Below are 20,041 nucleotides of genomic sequence, written 5' to 3' on the forward strand. Positions count from 1 at the left end.
TACGGTGCCTTGGGGAGACGCACGTTCCAAAGAAGTGCTCCCATTGTTCCAAGTTGACTAATAGAGCTACAAAAGATAGAGAAATGAGGCTGAAGATGCTGTTAGTTGACAAAGCACTTCAGCCTGCCTCATTGAAGGCAACGCATGCGGAGGGCTCTTCAGGACCGCACAAGAGGAAGGCTGCCTCTTTGACCTCCTCTGCGCAGAAGAAAAGAAGAGCCTCGCCTACTCGATCCCTGCCCCTTACTGTTGGGAGCGGGACGAGTGTAACAAAGGGCCCGCGAAGAGCCTCGCCTACTCGATCCCTGCCCCTTACTGTTGGGAGCGGGACGAGTGTAGCAAAGGGCCCGCGCACGCTGGCTTCCTCCACTGGTAAAGCCGCGGTGCATGCAACCACTCAAGGCCCTGCACTTACTGGGGAGACGGCACCGAGAGCTGTGCGGGCACTAATCAGTTCGGCACCGGCTACTGTGGCACTGATCGAGACTTCCCCAGAGGCACCGGCAACAACGGCACTGACGACAACGGCACCGGGAGCAGTGGAAATCAGCATGACACCTGCTCCGGTACCAAGTTCACCATTAGGACCACCCGAGAGGGTAAAGGCTAAAACAAAGACCAGGCACCGCAGCCCCTCTCCTGAGGTAATTGCGCTGCCTCTGTCACCACGATCACCACCGGAGATTCGACGGGCAGCAACACCTTCAGCCTGCCACAGACGTCCTTCTCCTTTTCTTTGGAGCCCATCACAGGGATCTGCACACTTTTCTCCAGCATCTAGCGGAGATCCCTACGAGTCTTCTCACAGAGGCTCTCCTCATACGTCGGTATCATCTCAGAGGTCTCGACATTCCAGGCACCACCCTTACATCCTTGGGTCATGGTCCAGGTCTCCATCGCCGGGCCCCTGTCCCTGTTGCTACGACCGCCATCGTTATGTGGGGTGTCATCATAGGAGGTCGACGTCTCACTATGGATCCCCGTCAACCACTCCTCAACGCCACAGTGTTCTGCTTCCACCTGGGGGAACATCACGGGTTCCCCAATCAGAGGCTGGGTCTAAAGACATTTGAACCCCACCTCGAAATTTCACAAAGGCAATCACATCAATACGGCCAGGATCCAGAGGAATTGGAGGAGAGATACCATAGTGATGCCTCCTCATCCTCACCAGACGAGGCCGTGGTCCCTGGAGACATTTCTCCTCCAGATGACCTGAAACAGTTCCAGGAGCTGTTCAAACGGGTAGCTCAATCCCAAGATATTCAAGTGGCAGAGGTGCAGGAGAAACACCACAGACTCCTTAAAAACCTCAGGCCTCCATCTTCTTCTAAAATTGCTATTCCTCTGGACGATGCAATCATGGAGGCAGCCACTAATATATGGCAGACCCCAGCATCCGCTCCTCCTACCAACAAAAGAGCGGACAAAAACTACTTCGTCCCTGCGAAAGGTATGGAATTTCTATGTATTCATCCACAGCCAAACTCACTAGTGGTTGAATCGTCCGAACACAGGTCCAAATCGTCCCAGTACAAATCTGGGGGATTGGACAAGGACATAAAGAAGCTGGATCTTCTGGGTAGAAAAGCCTACTCCTCCTCTACTCTGTTGCTCCGCATGGCCAACTATGCCGCTCATTTGTCGAATCACAATTTCGACAATTATTCCAAGCTTACTGCCCTCATGGACTTCCTTCCAGAGGAAAAAAGGCCAATTCTTAAAGCAATTGTGCAAGAGGGCTACGCGGCTTCTTGAGCAGGTGTGCAGATTGCACTGGATGTGGCGGACACAGCGGCCCGCGCCGTGGGCACTGCAGTGGTAATGCGGAGAGAGTCATGGCTTCACACATCCGGCATTCCAGAGGAGTTACAGGTCAAAATTGCCGACCTCCCCTTCGACAAAATAAAATTGTTTGCTGAATCGTCCAACTCAGTCCTACACTCCAGCAAAGATTCCAGAGCGACACTTCGGACTTTGGGGATACATACCCCACCATTCAGAAGGAAGAAATTTTATCCTCAGCAACGCCGTTATGGTTACCAACAGCAACGTACCCAATTTCAACGGGGGTATGATCAGGGACGTCATCAACAAACACATTATAAGGGCCCTAGGCGCCGGCCTCAGCAGGGCAGCGCCTCCGCAGGGCAAAGTGCAAGACAGCAGGTTTGACGGATATGTCGAGGGCCACGAAGCCAAGACCGTACCTCAGTGCCAATCTCAGTACATGTTCCATCACCGACTCAAGCCATTTTACCTACAATGGAAAAGCATCACGTCGGACAAGTGGGTATTGGAGATCGTAAACATGGGATACACGATCCCCTTCCAGTCTTTATCTCCACCAAATCCTCCCACCGCACCCATGCTCAGAGACCCCTCTCACCTACCGGAATTAAGGCGGGAGGTGGACCACCTCCTATTCATAGGGGTGGTGGAGAGAGTACCGGAACAATTTCAAGGCAAAGGGTTCTACTCCAGGTATTTCCTGACAGAGAAGAAGACAGGAGGGTGGAGACCCATTTTGGATCTACGTGCACTGAACCAGTACCTACGGAAACAGCGCTTCAAAATGACTACGATGGCTTCAATAATCACGGCACTTGACCATGGCGATTGGTTTGCAGCCCTCGACTTACAGGATGCGTTTTTTCATATCGCAATTCATCCAGCCCACAGGCGTTTTCCTCTGGTTCCTTGTGGGTACGGATCATTTCCAGTACAGAGTCCTCCCATTCGGACTCTCTCCAGCACCCAGAGTCTTCACCAAGACCTTAGCGGTGGTGTCAGCATACCTACACAGACAGGGAGTTTTCATTTTCCCGTACCTGGACGATTGCCTGCTAAAGGGAACTTCCCGGGAGGAGGTATTACGGATGATACACATCACCACAAACACATTTACCTCACTGGGCCTCATCATCAATTTCTCAAAATCAAAGACCGACCCCACGCAAAATATAGTTTATAGGGGCTCTGATAGACTCAGTCATGTCAAGGGTGTATTTACCCGAGGCTCGTTTTCGTGCCATCGAATCTCTCGTACAACTACTAACGTACAGCCCCACTGTTCCAGTTCTCACGTGCTTACAACTGTTGGGGCATATGGCAACCACCACATTTGTGGTGCAAAATGCCAGGCTGCATATGCGAGGATTGCAGCATTGGTTGGCAACCATATACAAACCCTCAATCCACACCGTCCACAAGAGGGTGTCACTTAGAACAGAGGCATGAAGCTCGCTAACATGGTGGGGAAACCCCAAGAATCTCCTAACAGGGGTGCCCTTCCGCCAACCGCAGATTACGGTGTTCATTACAACAGATGCCTCCCATATGGGATGGGGGGCTCACATGGACAACAAAACCACTCAAGGATTATGGTCCCCCGTGGAGAAGACACTGCACATAAACATATTAGAGCTCAGGGCAGTGTTGAATGCGTGCAGGCATTTTCACAATTACCTGCACGGAAAAATAGTCGGCGTGAATACCAACAACACCACCACCATGTTTTATATAAACCGACGGGGGGAGCCAGGTCTCGTACGCTTTGCGCGGAGGCGGTCCGGCTCTGGAACTGGTGCATCACCAACAATATAATCATAAAGGCTTCATACCTACCGGGGGTCCACAACGTCAAGGCGGACCAACTCAGCAGACACTTTGCGCCCACTCACGAGTGGCAGATCCATCCAGACTTACTCCACCAAGCGTTCCGCAGATGGGGTTTTCCCCAAATCAACTTGTTCGCCACCCGAGAAAACAAGAAATGTCCCCAATACTGCTCCAGAGCGGGCATGGGACACGGGTCTTTGGGGGATGCCTTCATGATCCCATGGAAGGGCCCTCTACTTTATGCGTTCCCTCCCACGACACTTATACACAAGGTCTTGGAGAAGACCAGAAGGGAGAAAGCACGCATGATACTCATAGTCCCAACCTGGGACCGACAACAGTGGTTCCCATTGCTCTTGCGCATGGCTCAACATCAGCCATTTCCCCTATCAACAGTACCGGACATTCTCTCTCAGGCTCGGGGGTCAATACTGCACCCGCACCCGAAGAGACTTCGGCTACAAGCATGGCTAATCCATGGCTAAGCGCCTTAGAGACTACGTGCTCAGAGGGAGTACAACAAGTCCTTGAATATAGTCGGAGAACTTCCACCAGAAAGACTTATCAGCACAAATGGTCGCGTTTTTCCGAATGGTGTTCCTCCAGGCAACTAATACCCCAGGACGCCACCATACCTACGATTCTGGATTATTTGCTACAGCTCAAACAAAACGGACTTTCGCTATCCTCTATAAAGGTGCATCTGGTGGCTATATCAGCGTTTCAGCATGAAGAGGATGGATCAACCACATTTGCCCATCCTGTTGTCTCGCGTTTCCTAAAGGGGTTGGTGAACCTGTACCCCCCTCGGAAACCAATACTGCTGTCATGGAGTTTAGACCTAGTTCTACATACCCTCTCGGGACCGCCCTTTGAACGATTGGCTACGGTCCCCCCCGACTACTTACCATTAAAACGGCTTTCCTCCTGGCAATCACATCAGCTCGCAGAGTGAGTGGGCTCGCGGCCATAATGTCCACACCACCCTGCACGATCTTCTCAAAAGAAGCGGTGGTCTTACGATTACACCCAGCCTTCGTTCCAAAGGTCTCTTCAGATTTTCATATCAACGAACCAATAGTGCTGCCCTCGTTCTATCCTAAGCCTCACAACTCAAATGAAGAGGCACGGTTGCACTTACTTGACGTAAGAAGGGCACTGGCCTTCTACATCGATAGAACTAAACCTTTCCGGAAAACGGACAGACTCCTGGTGTCCATTGCATCCAGGTCAAAAGGAGAAGCGCTGTCTTCGCAAAGGATTTCAAATCACATTGTGTCTTGCATAAGACTGTGTTACGAGATTCGCAAGACTCCTCTGCCAGTTCCGCCAAGGGCCCACTCTACGAGGGCGATGGCGGCATCAACGGCCTTCTTCAAAGGCATCGCGCTGAGAGATATCCGCAGAGCGGCGACGTGGTCTTCCTATGACACCTTCGCCAAGCACTATGCCGTGCACAGGATGCTTGATGTGAGGATACACGCCTGTCGACAGCAGTCCTTTCACGGGCAAGCTGCGCATAAATCGGGTACCCACCTCCTTTTTCGGGGGGGGGTTACTGCTGGGTAGTCACCTACTGTGGAGCACCCACGGGGACCACTCGAAGAAGAAAGAGAAGTTACTCACCTGTGTAGTAACAATGGTTCTTCGAGATGTGTCCCTGTGGGTGCTCCACTACCCACCCGTTCCTCCCCACTTCGGAGCTCTGTTTGTGTGTTTTCAGGGGCGTCCGGAGCGGTTGATCAGGAACTGGCGGGGACCAGATCGCGCACGTGACCGTAAGCGCGCGAAGAGCCGACGCGCATCGGCGCATGCGCGACCCGACGGAGACTGCTGAACATTTTCCGAGCTGCGGCGCCGTGGCGAGCCCGACACCTACCGGGGAGCACTCACGGGGACACATCTCGAAGAGCCATCGTTACTACACAGGTGAGTAACTTCTCTTTCTGGATGGTAAGACCCTCAAAATAGATGACACTTTTAAGATGAGACAATGCTGTCACTTTTAGTTTTTACTGAGCTACTGAAGTCCACTTTAGCTAGGTGATGTATGCTGTGTGATGTCTAAATGCAAGTTTTTTAACTTAAAATGACAGTTACCTTTAAAAGGAGCTGTGAATGATAGAACTGTCAATCACTATACTTTTATTGTAAAAAAATATTTACTTTTTTAGGTTCTGATACTTTATAAGAACAAAACACACTCCTTTTCACTTCTGTTTACTCTTTTATTTAGTTATGCCAAGGAGAAACGTTGCAGCTGCATGTAATGTTGTAAAACAGTTTGAATTTGGACACCACTTTGGTTTAGTGTTAGTTTTTGTAGAAATCATTGAAGTACTTTTTGCTTAGCAGTCTAGAGGAAAAGAGAACAAATAAATAAATGCTTCATATATATATATGTGTGTGTGTGTGTGTGTGTGTATACACACACATATATAAAATACACATATCCCACGCTTAGAAAGTTCTGTAACAGAAAGTTTGACTGCTGTCCCTGGGCTCTCAATTACATCTAGCGCTGTTGTAACCATCTCCTTTCCAATCATCTCCCTTATCCTGCATAGTGTGCACACAAATATTTGACTGACACAGATTTGATAGAACAGAACTGTAAGAACAATAACAACATTGAAGTTCTTTTTGAAACACAAATTGTGATCACTGTTTGTTATTACAAAACTTGGCACCTTTCCATTATAAATCAACATTTGCACCAGATAAGTGGAGGATATCTAATGTAACACCAATTTTTAAAAAGGGCCCTATCTCTAACAAGTTGCTTCTCTCCACCAAAAACTCTTAAGCAAAATAAGTAGTTATGAGATAAGAGGGAAGTTTCTTCAATAGATCAGTCACTGGTTAAAAGGGTAGAAATATATGGTCAGTCTTTACAATGGAAAAAGGTAAATAATGGGATTCCAGAAATATCTGTACATTATCTGGAGAAAGGAAGGAATAAAGAGGCCTGTTTTGGAGACAATACAAAATTCCTCAGGATACTTAAGTCCATAATACACCACAGAAAGTTACGAAGACATCTTGCAAAAACTGAGTAATTCAGCAAAAAAAGTTAGATGAAATTCAGTGCTGGTAAGTGCAAAGTAATGAACCTGGGAAAAATAATCCCAACTATATGTATGCAGTGATGGTTTCTGAATTAGCCATTAGCAATTAGTCCTCTGCATGGTTCTCTGAAACTGTCCATTCAATGTGCAGCAGAGCTCCAGAAAGCTGATAGTATACTAGGGATTACTTTGAAAGGGATAAAAAGGCAAAAGATAACTCCATTATAAGTCTATGATGCATTCTCATGGTGAATACTGTGTCCTGTTCTGATCCACCCCCACTCCCCTCTTTAAAAGCATGTATTGTGACTGTAGATGGTCCAGGGAAGGGTAACTAAGATGATCCAGGAATACGGAACAGGCTGTGTACAAGGAGATACTGAAAACATTAGGGCTATTCATCTTGGAAAAGAGATGATTAGCACAGCTACAATAGATCTATAAAAGTGTGGAAAAAATTAATTGTGCAGTGTTATTTCCACTGTTACGCAATACAGAAACAAGGGCTTACCCAGTGAAATTAATAAGCAGCAAGCTTAATACAAACAAAAAGAAGTACTTTTACACAACATGTAACTAATCTGTGGAACCAATTATATCATTTAATGTTGTGATACTCAAAAGAAAAGTATAGTTGTGTTTTAAAAAAAAAAATGGAGAAGGTCATAGAAGATGGCACCATCAATGGCTATTAGCCAAGATGCTCAGGGGTGCAACATCATGCTTGGGGCAACCCAACCAGTGACCACCAGAAGTGGAAGACAAGTGTGGTTCATTCCATAATAGCCCTGTTCTGTATGCTTCCCCTGAAATTGGGGTGTTGACCACTTTTGGAGACTATAGTGGGCAGAACAGACTATTGTCTGCCCCAGAATGTCATCTCTTATTTTCTCCATTTCAGTGAAGGACCTTTTATGTCTCCATCTGCCAGGTACTTTTACTATGTCATCCAGCACTAGTTACATCGACAGTGCCAACAGCAATGAGGTTAATGTAATATATTACCATGGCACTGATGATTCCTCTTGCATCATCTGTGTCACCTCTGTGAGCCCTGTTTACATTAACCTGTCCTTTTCACTTTGATCAGATGGCCTGCTTCCACTGATTCCATTGGCTCCATTGTCAGTTTTGGTAAGCAATTGCTGAGACCTCCACCAATGCCTACGGGAACTGATCCTCCATTCACAGAGGAGAGTTTCAGCTTCTCCTTTTCAGTACCTGGCTATGCTAAGCCTATATCTTGTTCGAGGTTTTTCAGGTCTCTGTATAGGTTGTAATTTAGTGACATCCAGGCCCTGGATCAAAAATAGTATTCTTATTAAAAGTCTTATTACTTACAGAGTTGTACAAAGATTGGAATATCCTTGTAGGCTTTATTGGGCTTTTTGGACTGCTTCTAGGATGTATAGACTCCTATCAGTCTCTTAGTATAGGAGGAGGTTGCTTTCTTCTGTACCAGGGACTTCTATTGAAGATCCTTTCACAGTCCCTCACCTTTCTTTATTAGAATCCTGAAAAGAAGAGGAGGAAAGTTAGAAAATACTAGATGTTGCCCCCATTTTTTCCTGGATGAAGCCATCACTCCTGTCTTCTTTTTAGGGGGACTTTAGAGTACTTTGGGACCTCATGTGGTACAGCTTGTGCAATACAACCCTTACAAATTATGAGGTACCATGTGAGCTCTTGGTCTAGCAAGGATTGTCCTTCCTATTAATGAAGCTGGAAAGTGTCAGGAATCTGTGGCAGATGCTCTCTTCTGTCTATCCATGACTAAATATGTAAACAGGAGTTACCAGGTTCTCCACAATAATTTCTTCACCGTCCCAAGCGCGCTCATAGTCAGCTGGCCAATGAATAATAGTGTCTCGCCCAAAAGCTACCCAAAATATAGAGTTAAAGAGAATTAGGGTTATGTTGCCATAAGGCACAATCTTCAAATTAGGATGTTATATTATCAAGTATTGTCCAAAAATACCTTTATTAATTCGTCAGTTATTTCAAAGATTGTGAACAAATTGCCTGAAGAGTACAAGGGGCAGTTCCTGGTCACAGTCTCTAAAGAATGCCTCACTGCCTGAATATCTCTGCACATAGCTAGTGATGCATCCAATACCATCTCATGATCCATTATGTTACACATTTTAATGAGATGCTGCTATTGGCTTCAGGACTCCTAATCTTATAAAACACAATAGAAAACCTACCATTTGAAGGATCCATACTGTATTCTCAAAAGACCGATGATGCCATTCACACGTTAAAAGGCTTCCAAGCAGCTTAGGGTCTACACCCCAATTGAAAAGAGGAAACAAAACTTGAAATGCAGTGTAGATCATTCTACCAGCCAAGACCTCAGAATGTCTCTAGACGGATATCTAAACCTCCTAGATTTCACAAATTACCATTGTCTGCCGTGTGTCCATCTAACTGGATCCCATTGGCTTGGAAACAGTTCCGACTTCAGTCAAGCACAGCAGTATCTTATCTTCTGCCATTTGGAAAGTGCTTGTGTTTCTTTTACAGTGCGTGGAAAGAGATTACATGAGACATTGGGGGCTCAGCATCATAAAGAGGGTCTGTGAAACCCAGTTCACCTCCTCTCCCTCACTCACATTTTCCTCACTCACATTTCCAAGACCCATGAAATTGTTTTGCTTCTGGAAGTGCAGTCACTTTTGAAATGAGGAATGATAGGAGAACTACCTACCAACACAGAGGGAAGGTAGTGTTTCTGGTGGTTCTTGGTTATCAGCAAGGTGGTCTTTGACCCATTCTGAATCTGAGAAAGCTGAAATGGTCCATCAGGAAGATCACTTTGTGATTGGTCACCCATTTTATTGCCCCTTCTATTGAAACTGAAGATTTGTATCCTGCTATTTATTTCCAGGATGCTTACTTTCATGTGGCAGTATGCCCTGGCAACAGAAAGTATCTTTGATTGACAGCAGACAGCAATCAATACCATTTCTTCCCTTCTGTTTGTCTGTGGCTCCAAGGATATTCACTAGCTGCATAATGGCAGTAGGTGCTTATCTGCACTGCTTAGGCATCCAGATATTTTCCTGCCTGAATGATTGGTTAGTTAGCAGTTGTTAAGCTCCTGTATCAAATGATCCCCCTCCCCAGACAGCTGTTCTCTCTTGCCCAGGCCTACAAATCCACATTACAATCAATAGAGTGAAGAAGTTGCATAGGAGTAGATGTTGGTGACACAACTGTAATGGCTTATCCTCATGAATCTGTTTCACTCCCTAGCCCAGGCGTGTCCAACCCGTGGGCCGCATGCCGCCCTGGACAGCTAGTAATGCTGCCCCACAAGATCGTAAACTTTTAACATTATTATGTGATTTATATACATTAACTATATTATATATTTTATATGCGGCCCAAGACAATTCCTCTTCACTCAATGCGGCCCAGGCAAGCCAAAAGGTTGGACACCCATGCCCTAGCCTGTTGCTGAAAGCCTCAAGTCCAACCAATGGAAAGCAGTGCATTCATGTCTCCAGTACAGCTGTCAAGTGATTAATTGGGCTGCTAAACAATAAGGCTATGTCTACACTAGAAGCATCTGCCAACAGAAGTGACTGTCGACGGAAATCTTAACAGAACTTGTGTTGACAGATTGCATCTATACACAACTTGCTCTATTAACAGAGAACTGCCAGACTGCACTGCCCTCTGGTGCCAGAAAGCAGAATGGCAACTTTGGAAACAGGGCTGTCCAGCAACCAGAAGTCCTCTCTGTTGGCAGAAGCGTCTACGCTACATTTCTGTCGACAGTGTTATGCCTCAATTTTTTGAGGGATGACACTGTCAAGGCAAATGCAGTGTTCTGTCAAAGACTGTCGACAGAATGCTTTGTGTGTAGATGCTCCCTGAGTTCTGGCGACAAAACTCTAGTGTAGATACAGCCTAATAGAATACTGTTTACTTAAATATTTTCGTTGTCTTCTATGTTTTCAAATATATTGATTTCAAGTACAATACATTATACAAAGTGTACATTGATCACTTTATTTTTATTACAAATATTTGCACTATAAAATAGTATGTTAATTAATCTAACACAAGTACTTTGTTGCAATTTCTTTATCTTCAATGTTGAACTTACAAATGTAGAAGTATGTACAAAAACAAAAGTGCAAAGCTTTAGAACTTATAAGTCCATTCAGCCAATCCTTTAGATAAACAAGTCCCTTTACGTTTGTAGGAAATAATGCTACTCACTTGTTTAATGTCACCTAAAAGTGAAGATAATCTTTTCAATGGCACTGTAATCGCTGACTTTGCAAGATATTTACGTGCCCAATGCTGTAATCTTTTCATGCTTCAGTTACCATTCCAAAGGACACAAATCCATGCTGATGATGGATTCTTCTGAATAATGATCCAAAGCAGTGCAGACCCCAATGCATGCTCATTTTCATCATTTGAGTCAGATGCCACCAGCAGAAGGCTGTGTTTTTGTTTGTGTTTTGTTTTTTTTGTTGGGGGGGGGGGGGGGTTAGGTTGTGTAGTTTCTGCATCAGTGTTGTGCTCTTTTATCATTTTCAAAAGCAGGCTCCGCACCATGTCCCTCTCAGATTTTTGGAATGCACTTCAAATTCTTAAAATGTGGGTTGAGAGCTGTAGCTGTCTTTAGACGTATCACATTGCTACTTTCTTAGAATCTTGTCAAATCTGTAATGAAAGTGATTTTAAAATAAGCCGCATGTGTTGAGTCATCACCTGAGGCTGCTGTAACATGAATAAATGGCAGGATGTGGTAAAACGGAGCAGGAAATACACAGTTCTTTTCCCCCAGCAAGTTGAGTCACAAATGTAATTAACGTGTTTTTTTTTTTTAAACAAGCTTCCTCGGCACAGAAGTATGTCTTCTGGAATGGGGACTGAAGCATGAAGGGGCATACAAATGTTTAGTATAGCCAGCATATAAATACATTACAGTGACAGCTACAAAAGTGCCAAATGTTTGTTCTCACTTTCGTGTGACATAAGAAACTGACAGCATTATCTCCTGTAAATGTAAACAATCTTCTTTTAGCAGTTAACTGAACAAAAAATAGGACTGAGTGGGCTGGTAGCCTTTGAAGATTTACATTGCTTTTTAATGCAGTTACACTTTCACGATAAAGAGATTGCACTGCAGTATGTGTATGAGGTAGACTGAAAAATACTGTTCTTTTATAAATATTTGTAATTGGTTGCAGATGAATTTAAAGTGTTTTAGAGCAATAAAAATAACATTATGCTCCCTGTTATGCTATCTAAAGAGGAAGGCCACTTTTTAACATGTTCTGTGATATGCTTTAGAATGTTTTTTTATTTTTAAAAATAACTTAAACATAAATCAGTGAGATAAAAATATTAAAACCAGAGCCATTTAAAAATCCCTATATAAAGACACACACAAACACTAACCTAAATAATTATAACCACAATTAAGAAAAATGCTATTTGGATTCCTGATAAATCACCGACAGGGCTCTATGGGCAAAACTCTCATTGTCTTCAGTGGAACCATCTTTTCACCTCTAGACTTTTATAAATGGACCAAACAGCAAACTAGACACATAAGACAGAAGAAAAAATACTTCTTCCACCTCAGGCAATGTGCAAATAAATTATGCAAAAATAAATTCTAAAAAATCAAGTTGTCACTATTTAAATAATGCTTCTTCAATAAATATCACATATTAATGATTTTAATCTAAGGGAATTATTCCTTTCTCTAGTACAGTTGTAGTTTTTATGTATGGTAAAATTGTTCATATCTCTCATTCTATTACTGGCATCTCTCAAATAATGGGATTTTAACCATAATAAATTTGTCACATTTTCCATAAGTACAGTATAGTAAAAGTAAATACAGAAATACAGTAAATACAGTACAAGTTTGCAGTGTACAATACCACTGTTGTTGGTAAATAAAGTACGCTGCATGCATTTTTGTTTGTTTCTTAATAGCTAATCTTGTTTTTCTTTAATGTTATGCATTGCCAGGTATACCTCTCTGTTATCCAGAATATTTGAATATCTGGCAACCTCCTGGTCCCAACGTTGCCAGATATGGAAGAGTTTACTGTAGAATTATCAAAGTAAATACAAATCTCAACTTTATAAAACTACAAGTGATATGCATGTGCATCTTCGGTTTCAAGCTACCTAGTATCTTTATAAACCAGCTGTGAAGGAAAGCCTTGTCTTCTTCAAAAGTGTAAAATACCTGTTTTATTGATCCTGAAATAAAATTCGAAAGATGTAGAAACCTTAATGTCTAAAGACAAAACTTCAACTTGTAGTTTAATTTCAACTTCTCTGAACCAGCATAGATTCTTCAAATATATTGGAAAACACACCTTTTTTAAGGAAAAATATACTTCTACTTCCTGACCTGGTTTATGAGCCTTGGACAATCACCAGCTGATCAGAAAGGGTACAGCTTGAATGTCTTCAGTCTGGCACCATCCATAATCTGGTGTGAATTTGGTTAGCTGATGACCACTTATTATGAGTGTGAGGAAGTTTCCTATGGTCTCAAAGTCTGTTTACAGCCACCAGTTCTGGCTCACTGGTCTGTGCTGCTGTTTAGCTCTAGTTTGCCCCTACATGTCTTCTACGTGCCTAGTAAGCAGTGTGTATATTGGTAATGTGCTAGACAATATTGACCTCCCATGATCAGGCAAATCTCTTGTTTGGCACTGGATTTTAGAGGTTCAGCCTCTACAGTCAACACGTGATTTTGCTAAAAGAGTAGGTGAATGGCTATTGAAGGTTAAACTGTGTAGCTATGGAAAGGGAACGATTAAAATCACAAATTTGAGGTGAAAAGTGTTGATATAATTTGTACGTGTATGCACATTGAAACAGAGGCCAAGAAAAAGAATTTATTCAAGATACATATTGTAAATGGTTGAAGTTGTTTAAAATGACAGCAGAATTAGGGAGTTATTAACTCTGAAGCCTGGCCTACACTAGGAAGCAAAGTCGATTTTAAAGCTCTATGGTAGATTTTATAAACTCTCCTTCTACACCCCAGCGCTCGATTCTAAGTGGCTGTAATGCCAACTTATGTACTGCTGACTTCTCAGCGAAGTGACTAGAAAAATCGAATATGCAATGTTGAGCTAAAACAGAGTAGATTAACCAGGGTTAAAAATCAATTTTATTAGCCCTGGAAACTCTCCTGCAGTGCCCCTCAGGGTGTCCTTTTGTATCATTGCTTCAGGTGAGCAGGAAGGAGGAAACAGCAAGCCTGGCATTTAGGATTAATTTGTTTATGATCAAAGTGGCAATCACATGTAGCTACTTTACAGAGCTCCAGCATGGAGATGTCAGGAGAGCCAGGGACTCGTTTTGTCTTGTGGATTCCTGTTAGCATGGGACAGGTACCCTAATACTTCGGATTGCGAGCTCCCTGATTGGCTGCCCTTCCAGTGCTCTGTTTACAAAGCCAGTGTCTGGAATAAAGTTTGTTTTAATACTTCTGTGCAATTTCTGGTGAACGCAGTGTATGCCACTGAACTCAGTGGAGCTTGCATGCATGTATCTGATATCAGAATTTGGCTCCGTCTGTCTCAGGGCCCTAATAATGTTTTAGGATATTTTTGTCACATCACTATATCAGAAAATTTCACTATTCAAGAAAGCAAGTGTTTAAAGGGGTAAGCATGTGTTATTTTGTCTGAATATAGATGTTTTCCCAAATCAGGACTGGAGAGCTTGTATTTCCTCTTTTCCTTTCTTTTAATGAAGCTTTTAGTAAGGGTCATTAATCACAGGAAAAAAAAGATGATTTCTTGTGGATTACATGGATTAATGGCAACTTACTTATCCAGCTCTAGACACATTAAATAATAACAAATGAGATGTTTTATCAATTACATTTTAATACATTGTGATTTTTTTCCCCATAGTTTTGTGAAGAGATCAGTCTTGAACTATTTTTAAGTGGGTGATGGTGTGTATGTAATGTGTTCGATGGTGCTTACTTTAGGTTATCAGATGAAATAAGAGCTTCAGTGCTAATAGATTTCACATACATTAGATTCATTAAGAACAGCAAAGGCCTGTTAAATAAGTTGTGTTTAGCTATCATTTCTATAACCAGTGAAAAAGAGATTAATCTTAGCAAGTTAGTCTCGTTTCTATTAATGTCAATGAATGACCTTAATAAATTCCCAAGCAATGGATACCATCTAGTGGTAAATAATATTGGTGTTTCTCATTCACATAGGCTACGGTTACGCTAGAGGCATCTGTAGACAGACGTTTCCATCGGAAGAGTTTTTCCAACAAAACGTCTATCAGCAGATTGCAGCCATATACAAAAGTGGATTGAAAGAGAGATTTGCTCTGTCAACGGGGAGAGCTCATCCACTCTCTAGACAGAACAGGCAACTGAAAACTCAGCAAACAGGGCTGCCTGGTCAACCAGAAGCCCAATCTGTTGACAGAAGGCCCCCAGAACATCCACACAGCATTTTTTATTAACAGAATAACATTTTTCATCCCTAGATTTCAAAGCCTGTTATGAAAGGAGTTATTTAGTATTAGATGCGAAAGAAAGGGTGTAGCGGGACCTTTGTGAACTGCCCATGGTTACGCAGCTGGTCAGCAGCAGAGTTAAGAATAAATAAAATTTTCCTGTGTTCTAAGAAATAGACAGTGTTGCCTACCCCGTCCCCTTTGTCTCACAGAATAACCATGAGGGATCAAGGACAGCTTTATATGACTACTATCCTATGTCCAGGTTCTAGTTGCACATAAATCTATGAAAAAAACTTTGCCTGGCCACATTTTAAAATCTCAATACCTTCTGTTAAAGTAGAGCTTTCCAGTACATTAGTATATGAAACTAATTTTCAATTGATTTCGTAGCTGAACTAGGATGAGCTACCTGTGTGATTTTCATAGTGTTGTTTAATGTTGCTTATTAGGCCAACTGTGACTGATGTGTGCAGTTTGTTTATTTTTAATTTTGCATTTATAGATACTTATTTCATAGTGGCAACCCAGAGCATCCTGGAGATATACTACTAAATACTACAGTGGATGTTCTGCCTTTTAAGGTATGCCTACATTTAATTTCTTCCCTTTCTAGATTAGAATAAAAGCAAAGCTCATCATTTGTAGTGACTTCATTGGGTTGGGAAAATGAGCGTCTCTCTAATTGGAATTGAAATAATCTCAAACAGTATTTCTCTTTTCTTTAAGCAGACCTTATTCACAAAGAACAGAGACTTTCCTTCAGAATAAAGTGTAGGAAAAGGGAAGTTGGTATCTGGAGGGAAGAGAGCAGTTTTACTCATCTGCTTTTGTTTAGTGGCTGCTATTTTTCAAGAATTGTATTTTGGAGCAATTGGCTTCACTCCATTTCCTCATTTTTCATCCACTGATTGTTCAGCTTTAATGATCTGCCACAATTCAAACTAAGTAGGTATTGTGACATCTAAATGGTCAAGTTAATAGAAGAGAGTCTGAAACTTTCTATTCCTTCTACACAAAGAACCTGGATTTTAACTCACAATGGCAATGCAGTGAATGATGTCAATTCCAGACTAAAGTCAGACTCTAACCACTGTACCTAAAGGAAAATCTGTAGTCTTTCACCACAAAAATTTCTATTCCTACAGCAAAGACACTACTTCAGAAAGAGGTATATATATATATCGAACTATATATCGAAAGAGCAATCTGAAGTATTTGTCTGATCTCGTTACAATTGATACCCATCTGATGATCCCCACTTTATTCCCACCTACCTCCCCGACACAAATCCCACCTTCAACACTTAGGAGATATCACGTCACAATTTTAATCGAAACAAGATTCTTTCATTTTCCCACGTTTTTATGTTGAGAGGCCGAATTTACTGATAACATGTCTTTTTTTAGAAAGTGGAATTATAAAAAAGAAATAACTGCTTGAAATGCAAAAATTATTTGAAGACCTGCATTATTTCACAATGGACGTATCTCTAGCCACATTCAGAACTGGCATAAACAACTGAAAAATAGAACTGCATTTGCTTACATTAGCCCTGCATTTGTCTCAAGATATTTGTTATACTGGGTAGAGTTGATTTGATTTAAATTGTAACTGAGAGAAAGCCGTGCTACTCTATCAAAACAAAAAAGCAGTCAAGTAGCACTTTAAAGACTAACAAAATAATTTATTAGGTGAGCTTTTGTGGGACAGATCCACTTTTTCAGGCTAATAGTACTCTAGTAACTGTAATTTTGGTTCTCTGTGCTTTTAAATATTGAGTCTGTTCTGGTATGGCTATGGTCTGAAGAAGTGGTTCTGTCTCATGAAAACTCACCTAATAAATTATTTTATTTTGTTAGTCTTTAAAGTGCTACTTGACTGCTTTTTTTGTTTTGATTTAAATTGGTGAGTTTTACGTTGGTGGTCAGAAAAGATAAACATTACAAACAGGAACAGGTGAGGAGTGTTGTAAGTCATATTATATCTTGATCTCTTCCCCTTGTTTCTTGTTGGTTTGTCAATATTTTTCTTTAAAAAAATATATTTATCATGTTTCCAATTCTAAACATCGAAGTTAATTTTAATAGGGTTGTATTTCATCATACTTTTTACATGTCTAAATAAACTCAGGCTGGGTCTACACGTGCCCCTTCCTTTCGAAAGGGGCATGTTAATGAGCCTGTTTGAAAGATGCTAATGAGGTGCTGCAATGAATGTGCAGCACCTCATTAGCATAATGGTGACCGCAGCGACTCGAAAGTGCGGCTTTTTCGAATCTCACGCTGCCCATGAAAACGGGACCTTTTGAAAGGACTCCCCGTTTTCGAAAGGCCTTCTGAGCACCAGATAGGAAGAGAAGGGCTTTTGAAAACTGGGGGGGGGTCCTTTCGGAAGGTCCTGTATCCACGGGCAGCGCGCGATTCAAAAAGTTGCACTTTTGAATCGCCGTGGTCACCATTATGCTTATGAGGCACTTCATATTCATTGCAGTGCCTCATTAGCATCTTTCAGACAGGTTCATTAACATGCCCCTTTCGAAAGGAAGGGGCACGTGTAGACACAGGCTCAGAGACATACAGAGAGACAACTAGAGACCCGTGAAAGGGGTTAAACTTTTCTGCCAGTTCTCATGATTTTTGTCATGAGTCTTGCCATGTTTGTTTTTTTTAAATTCCTAGTTTCTTAGTCAAGTGATTAATGAGGATATTAGCTTTTTAAAGAGAATCTAAAAATAATTTTCTATCTCAAGTGATTGCATAGAAAAGTTTGGAAAGTGATCTTGTGGCTTGTCTACTTGTGAATATCCAGAAAAATTAATCTGAATTAACTTGCATGGGGACAAGTGTCAGTGGGGTAGTCGTGTTCGTCTGTGTCCACAAGAACAATTAAGTCCTGTGGCATGTTATAGACTAACAGATTTTGGAGCATAAGCTTTTGTGGGCAGAGACCCACTTTGTCAGATGCTGAGGGAGTTTTGCATCTTCTGTACCCAGCAGTAACCTTTGCTCTCCCACTCTGGCTCTTCTCTGCTAATGCTGGCCACAAGTAAGAATAGTTTCCAGTAATATACTTCCAGCTTTCCCTGCTATCAGCAAAGTCATGCAGATCTCAGCATGTTGAGCTTGAGCCCTGTACTAGGCCTGCCTCCCATCCAGTGGCCACAGCAAGAAATGTAGACCCTGCCAGCACTGAGGTGCTAGCACTACAGTGGCGGGGAGCCCTGTAAGAAGCAGACTCACCTCTGGTGTTACATGTATACCACAGACTCTAGCAGAGCTGAGTACAAATTCAGTGGCTGATGCAGGACAGAAACTTCAAGCTGAGTTCAGCAAAATATTTTCAAATCCTGGAGTACTTGCAGAATGGATTGGCATGTGTCTTAAAGTGTACACTCCAAAAATGGTAGCTAGCTTTTTAGGTAGAGAAGTAAGCAAACCTTAGGATTTGCTCTCATCCATCGATCATGCATTTTGGATTAATCACCACAAATTCCTCAGAGTAGATTCTTTTGGGTTTAGCTGATCTGATCATGGATGCAATTACCAGCCTATTGTACACATTCATGTCTTTAATAAAGTAAGCTTGCTAGTGTCCTTCCCTTTGTACATGGAGGGTCTGTTGGAGAGGCATTTTGTATTGAAAAAGCACAAATACTGTGTTTTTTGCATTGATCAGGTGGCTCTTCATCTTAAATATATTTTTTATCAAAAGTAAATTAGGGATTTCATGAATCCCAGGAGATAGTCTTTTCATCATTCTCTACAAAGCCTACGCATCAAAAAAGAAAAGCTCCAGCAAACATCTGATTTCCACCAAGCTGTTAAAATCACTTGGCAAGAATGTAAATGTACAGAAAAGTCATGCATCATTAAAAGCCAAAAATGACATCCTAAAGCACTAGTTGCTAGATAGCTGAAGTATTCCATTAGAGAAGCCTGTGAAATAAAGGATCAGATCCCTACAAGAAAGATCAAGTTCTTCAAACAAGTACATTATTTACTTCTGGTTGGTAATTGTGTCAAAGAAAAACATTGTTAGGGCAGCAGTAGTCACCTAATTATGTGTTCGCCAGGTGCTAGAAGTTGGACACAGGCCTTGACAGGTGCTTCCTTAGAAGGAGGGTATTGCATACTGTGATACCTAAGAATTTCTTAAAGTATCATTGCTCCAGTTTCCAAGTAGCTTACCCTTGCTTGTGGCCTACCCTTGCGTTGGACTTTCCCATTACAGGAATGGGGGGCCTGGATAAAAGCAAGTTGATAGCTGCTGATAGCTCTTCTGAGTATCTGTTAATTGGAAATAAGTAAAAGTTGTTCGATGGCAGACAGCTCTGTGGATACTTAGTCAATGGAAGTTGACTTTTAATTATCATTCTAGTGTTACAAACTGAGTTGTTTCAGCTATGGAAACATTTTCAGTTTGTAGAACAAACAGCCAGTCCCAGTGTGGTGGCAGAAAGGTTTCTGATCCTACATCCTCAAACTGCAGATGAGAACAAAAACCATCTATAGGAGTATGGTGAGCCTAAATACTTGATACTCAAGAGCATATCCAATTTCTATGTGAATACAGCAGGAGGATGAGCTAGACCTTTTTTTAAGATTGGAGTGTGCTGTATAACTTCATAAATATGATCCTGTCAAATTCATGATCATGAAAATCTCCCAAAAGGGAGTTGCAAGGTGGGCTGGGTTGGGTGAGTTACAAGTGTATTGTAGGGAGGGTCGCAGTATTGCCATCCTTAGTTCTGCATTGCCTTCAGAACTGGATATCTGCAGACTGAGAAACCAGCTCAGAAGAATACCACGCCATGCCATCCTTGCTTCTGTACAGCTGCTAGCAGCGACAGGAGCTCT

The 20,041-nt window shown here is 42.3% G+C and overlaps 1 protein-coding gene across 4 annotated transcripts in view; it reads left to right on the forward strand.

Moving 5' to 3' along the window:
- MGAT4A (alpha-1,3-mannosyl-glycoprotein 4-beta-N-acetylglucosaminyltransferase A) overlaps positions 1-20,041 on the forward strand; it is a 122,947-nt gene that overhangs the window by 98,809 nt on the left and 4,097 nt on the right. For all 4 annotated transcript variants that reach the window (XM_074991707.1, XM_074991693.1, XM_074991700.1 and 1 more), the window contains one exon: positions 15,688-15,766. In XM_074991707.1, coding sequence (XP_074847808.1) covers positions 15,688-15,766 — 79 coding nt within the window. The remainder of the gene's footprint in view (positions 1-15,687; positions 15,767-20,041) is intronic.

The sequence above is a fragment of the Carettochelys insculpta genome, chromosome 1, assembly GCF_033958435.1.
Source record: "Carettochelys insculpta isolate YL-2023 chromosome 1, ASM3395843v1, whole genome shotgun sequence".
Classification (NCBI taxonomy): Eukaryota; Metazoa; Chordata; order Testudines; family Carettochelyidae; genus Carettochelys; species Carettochelys insculpta.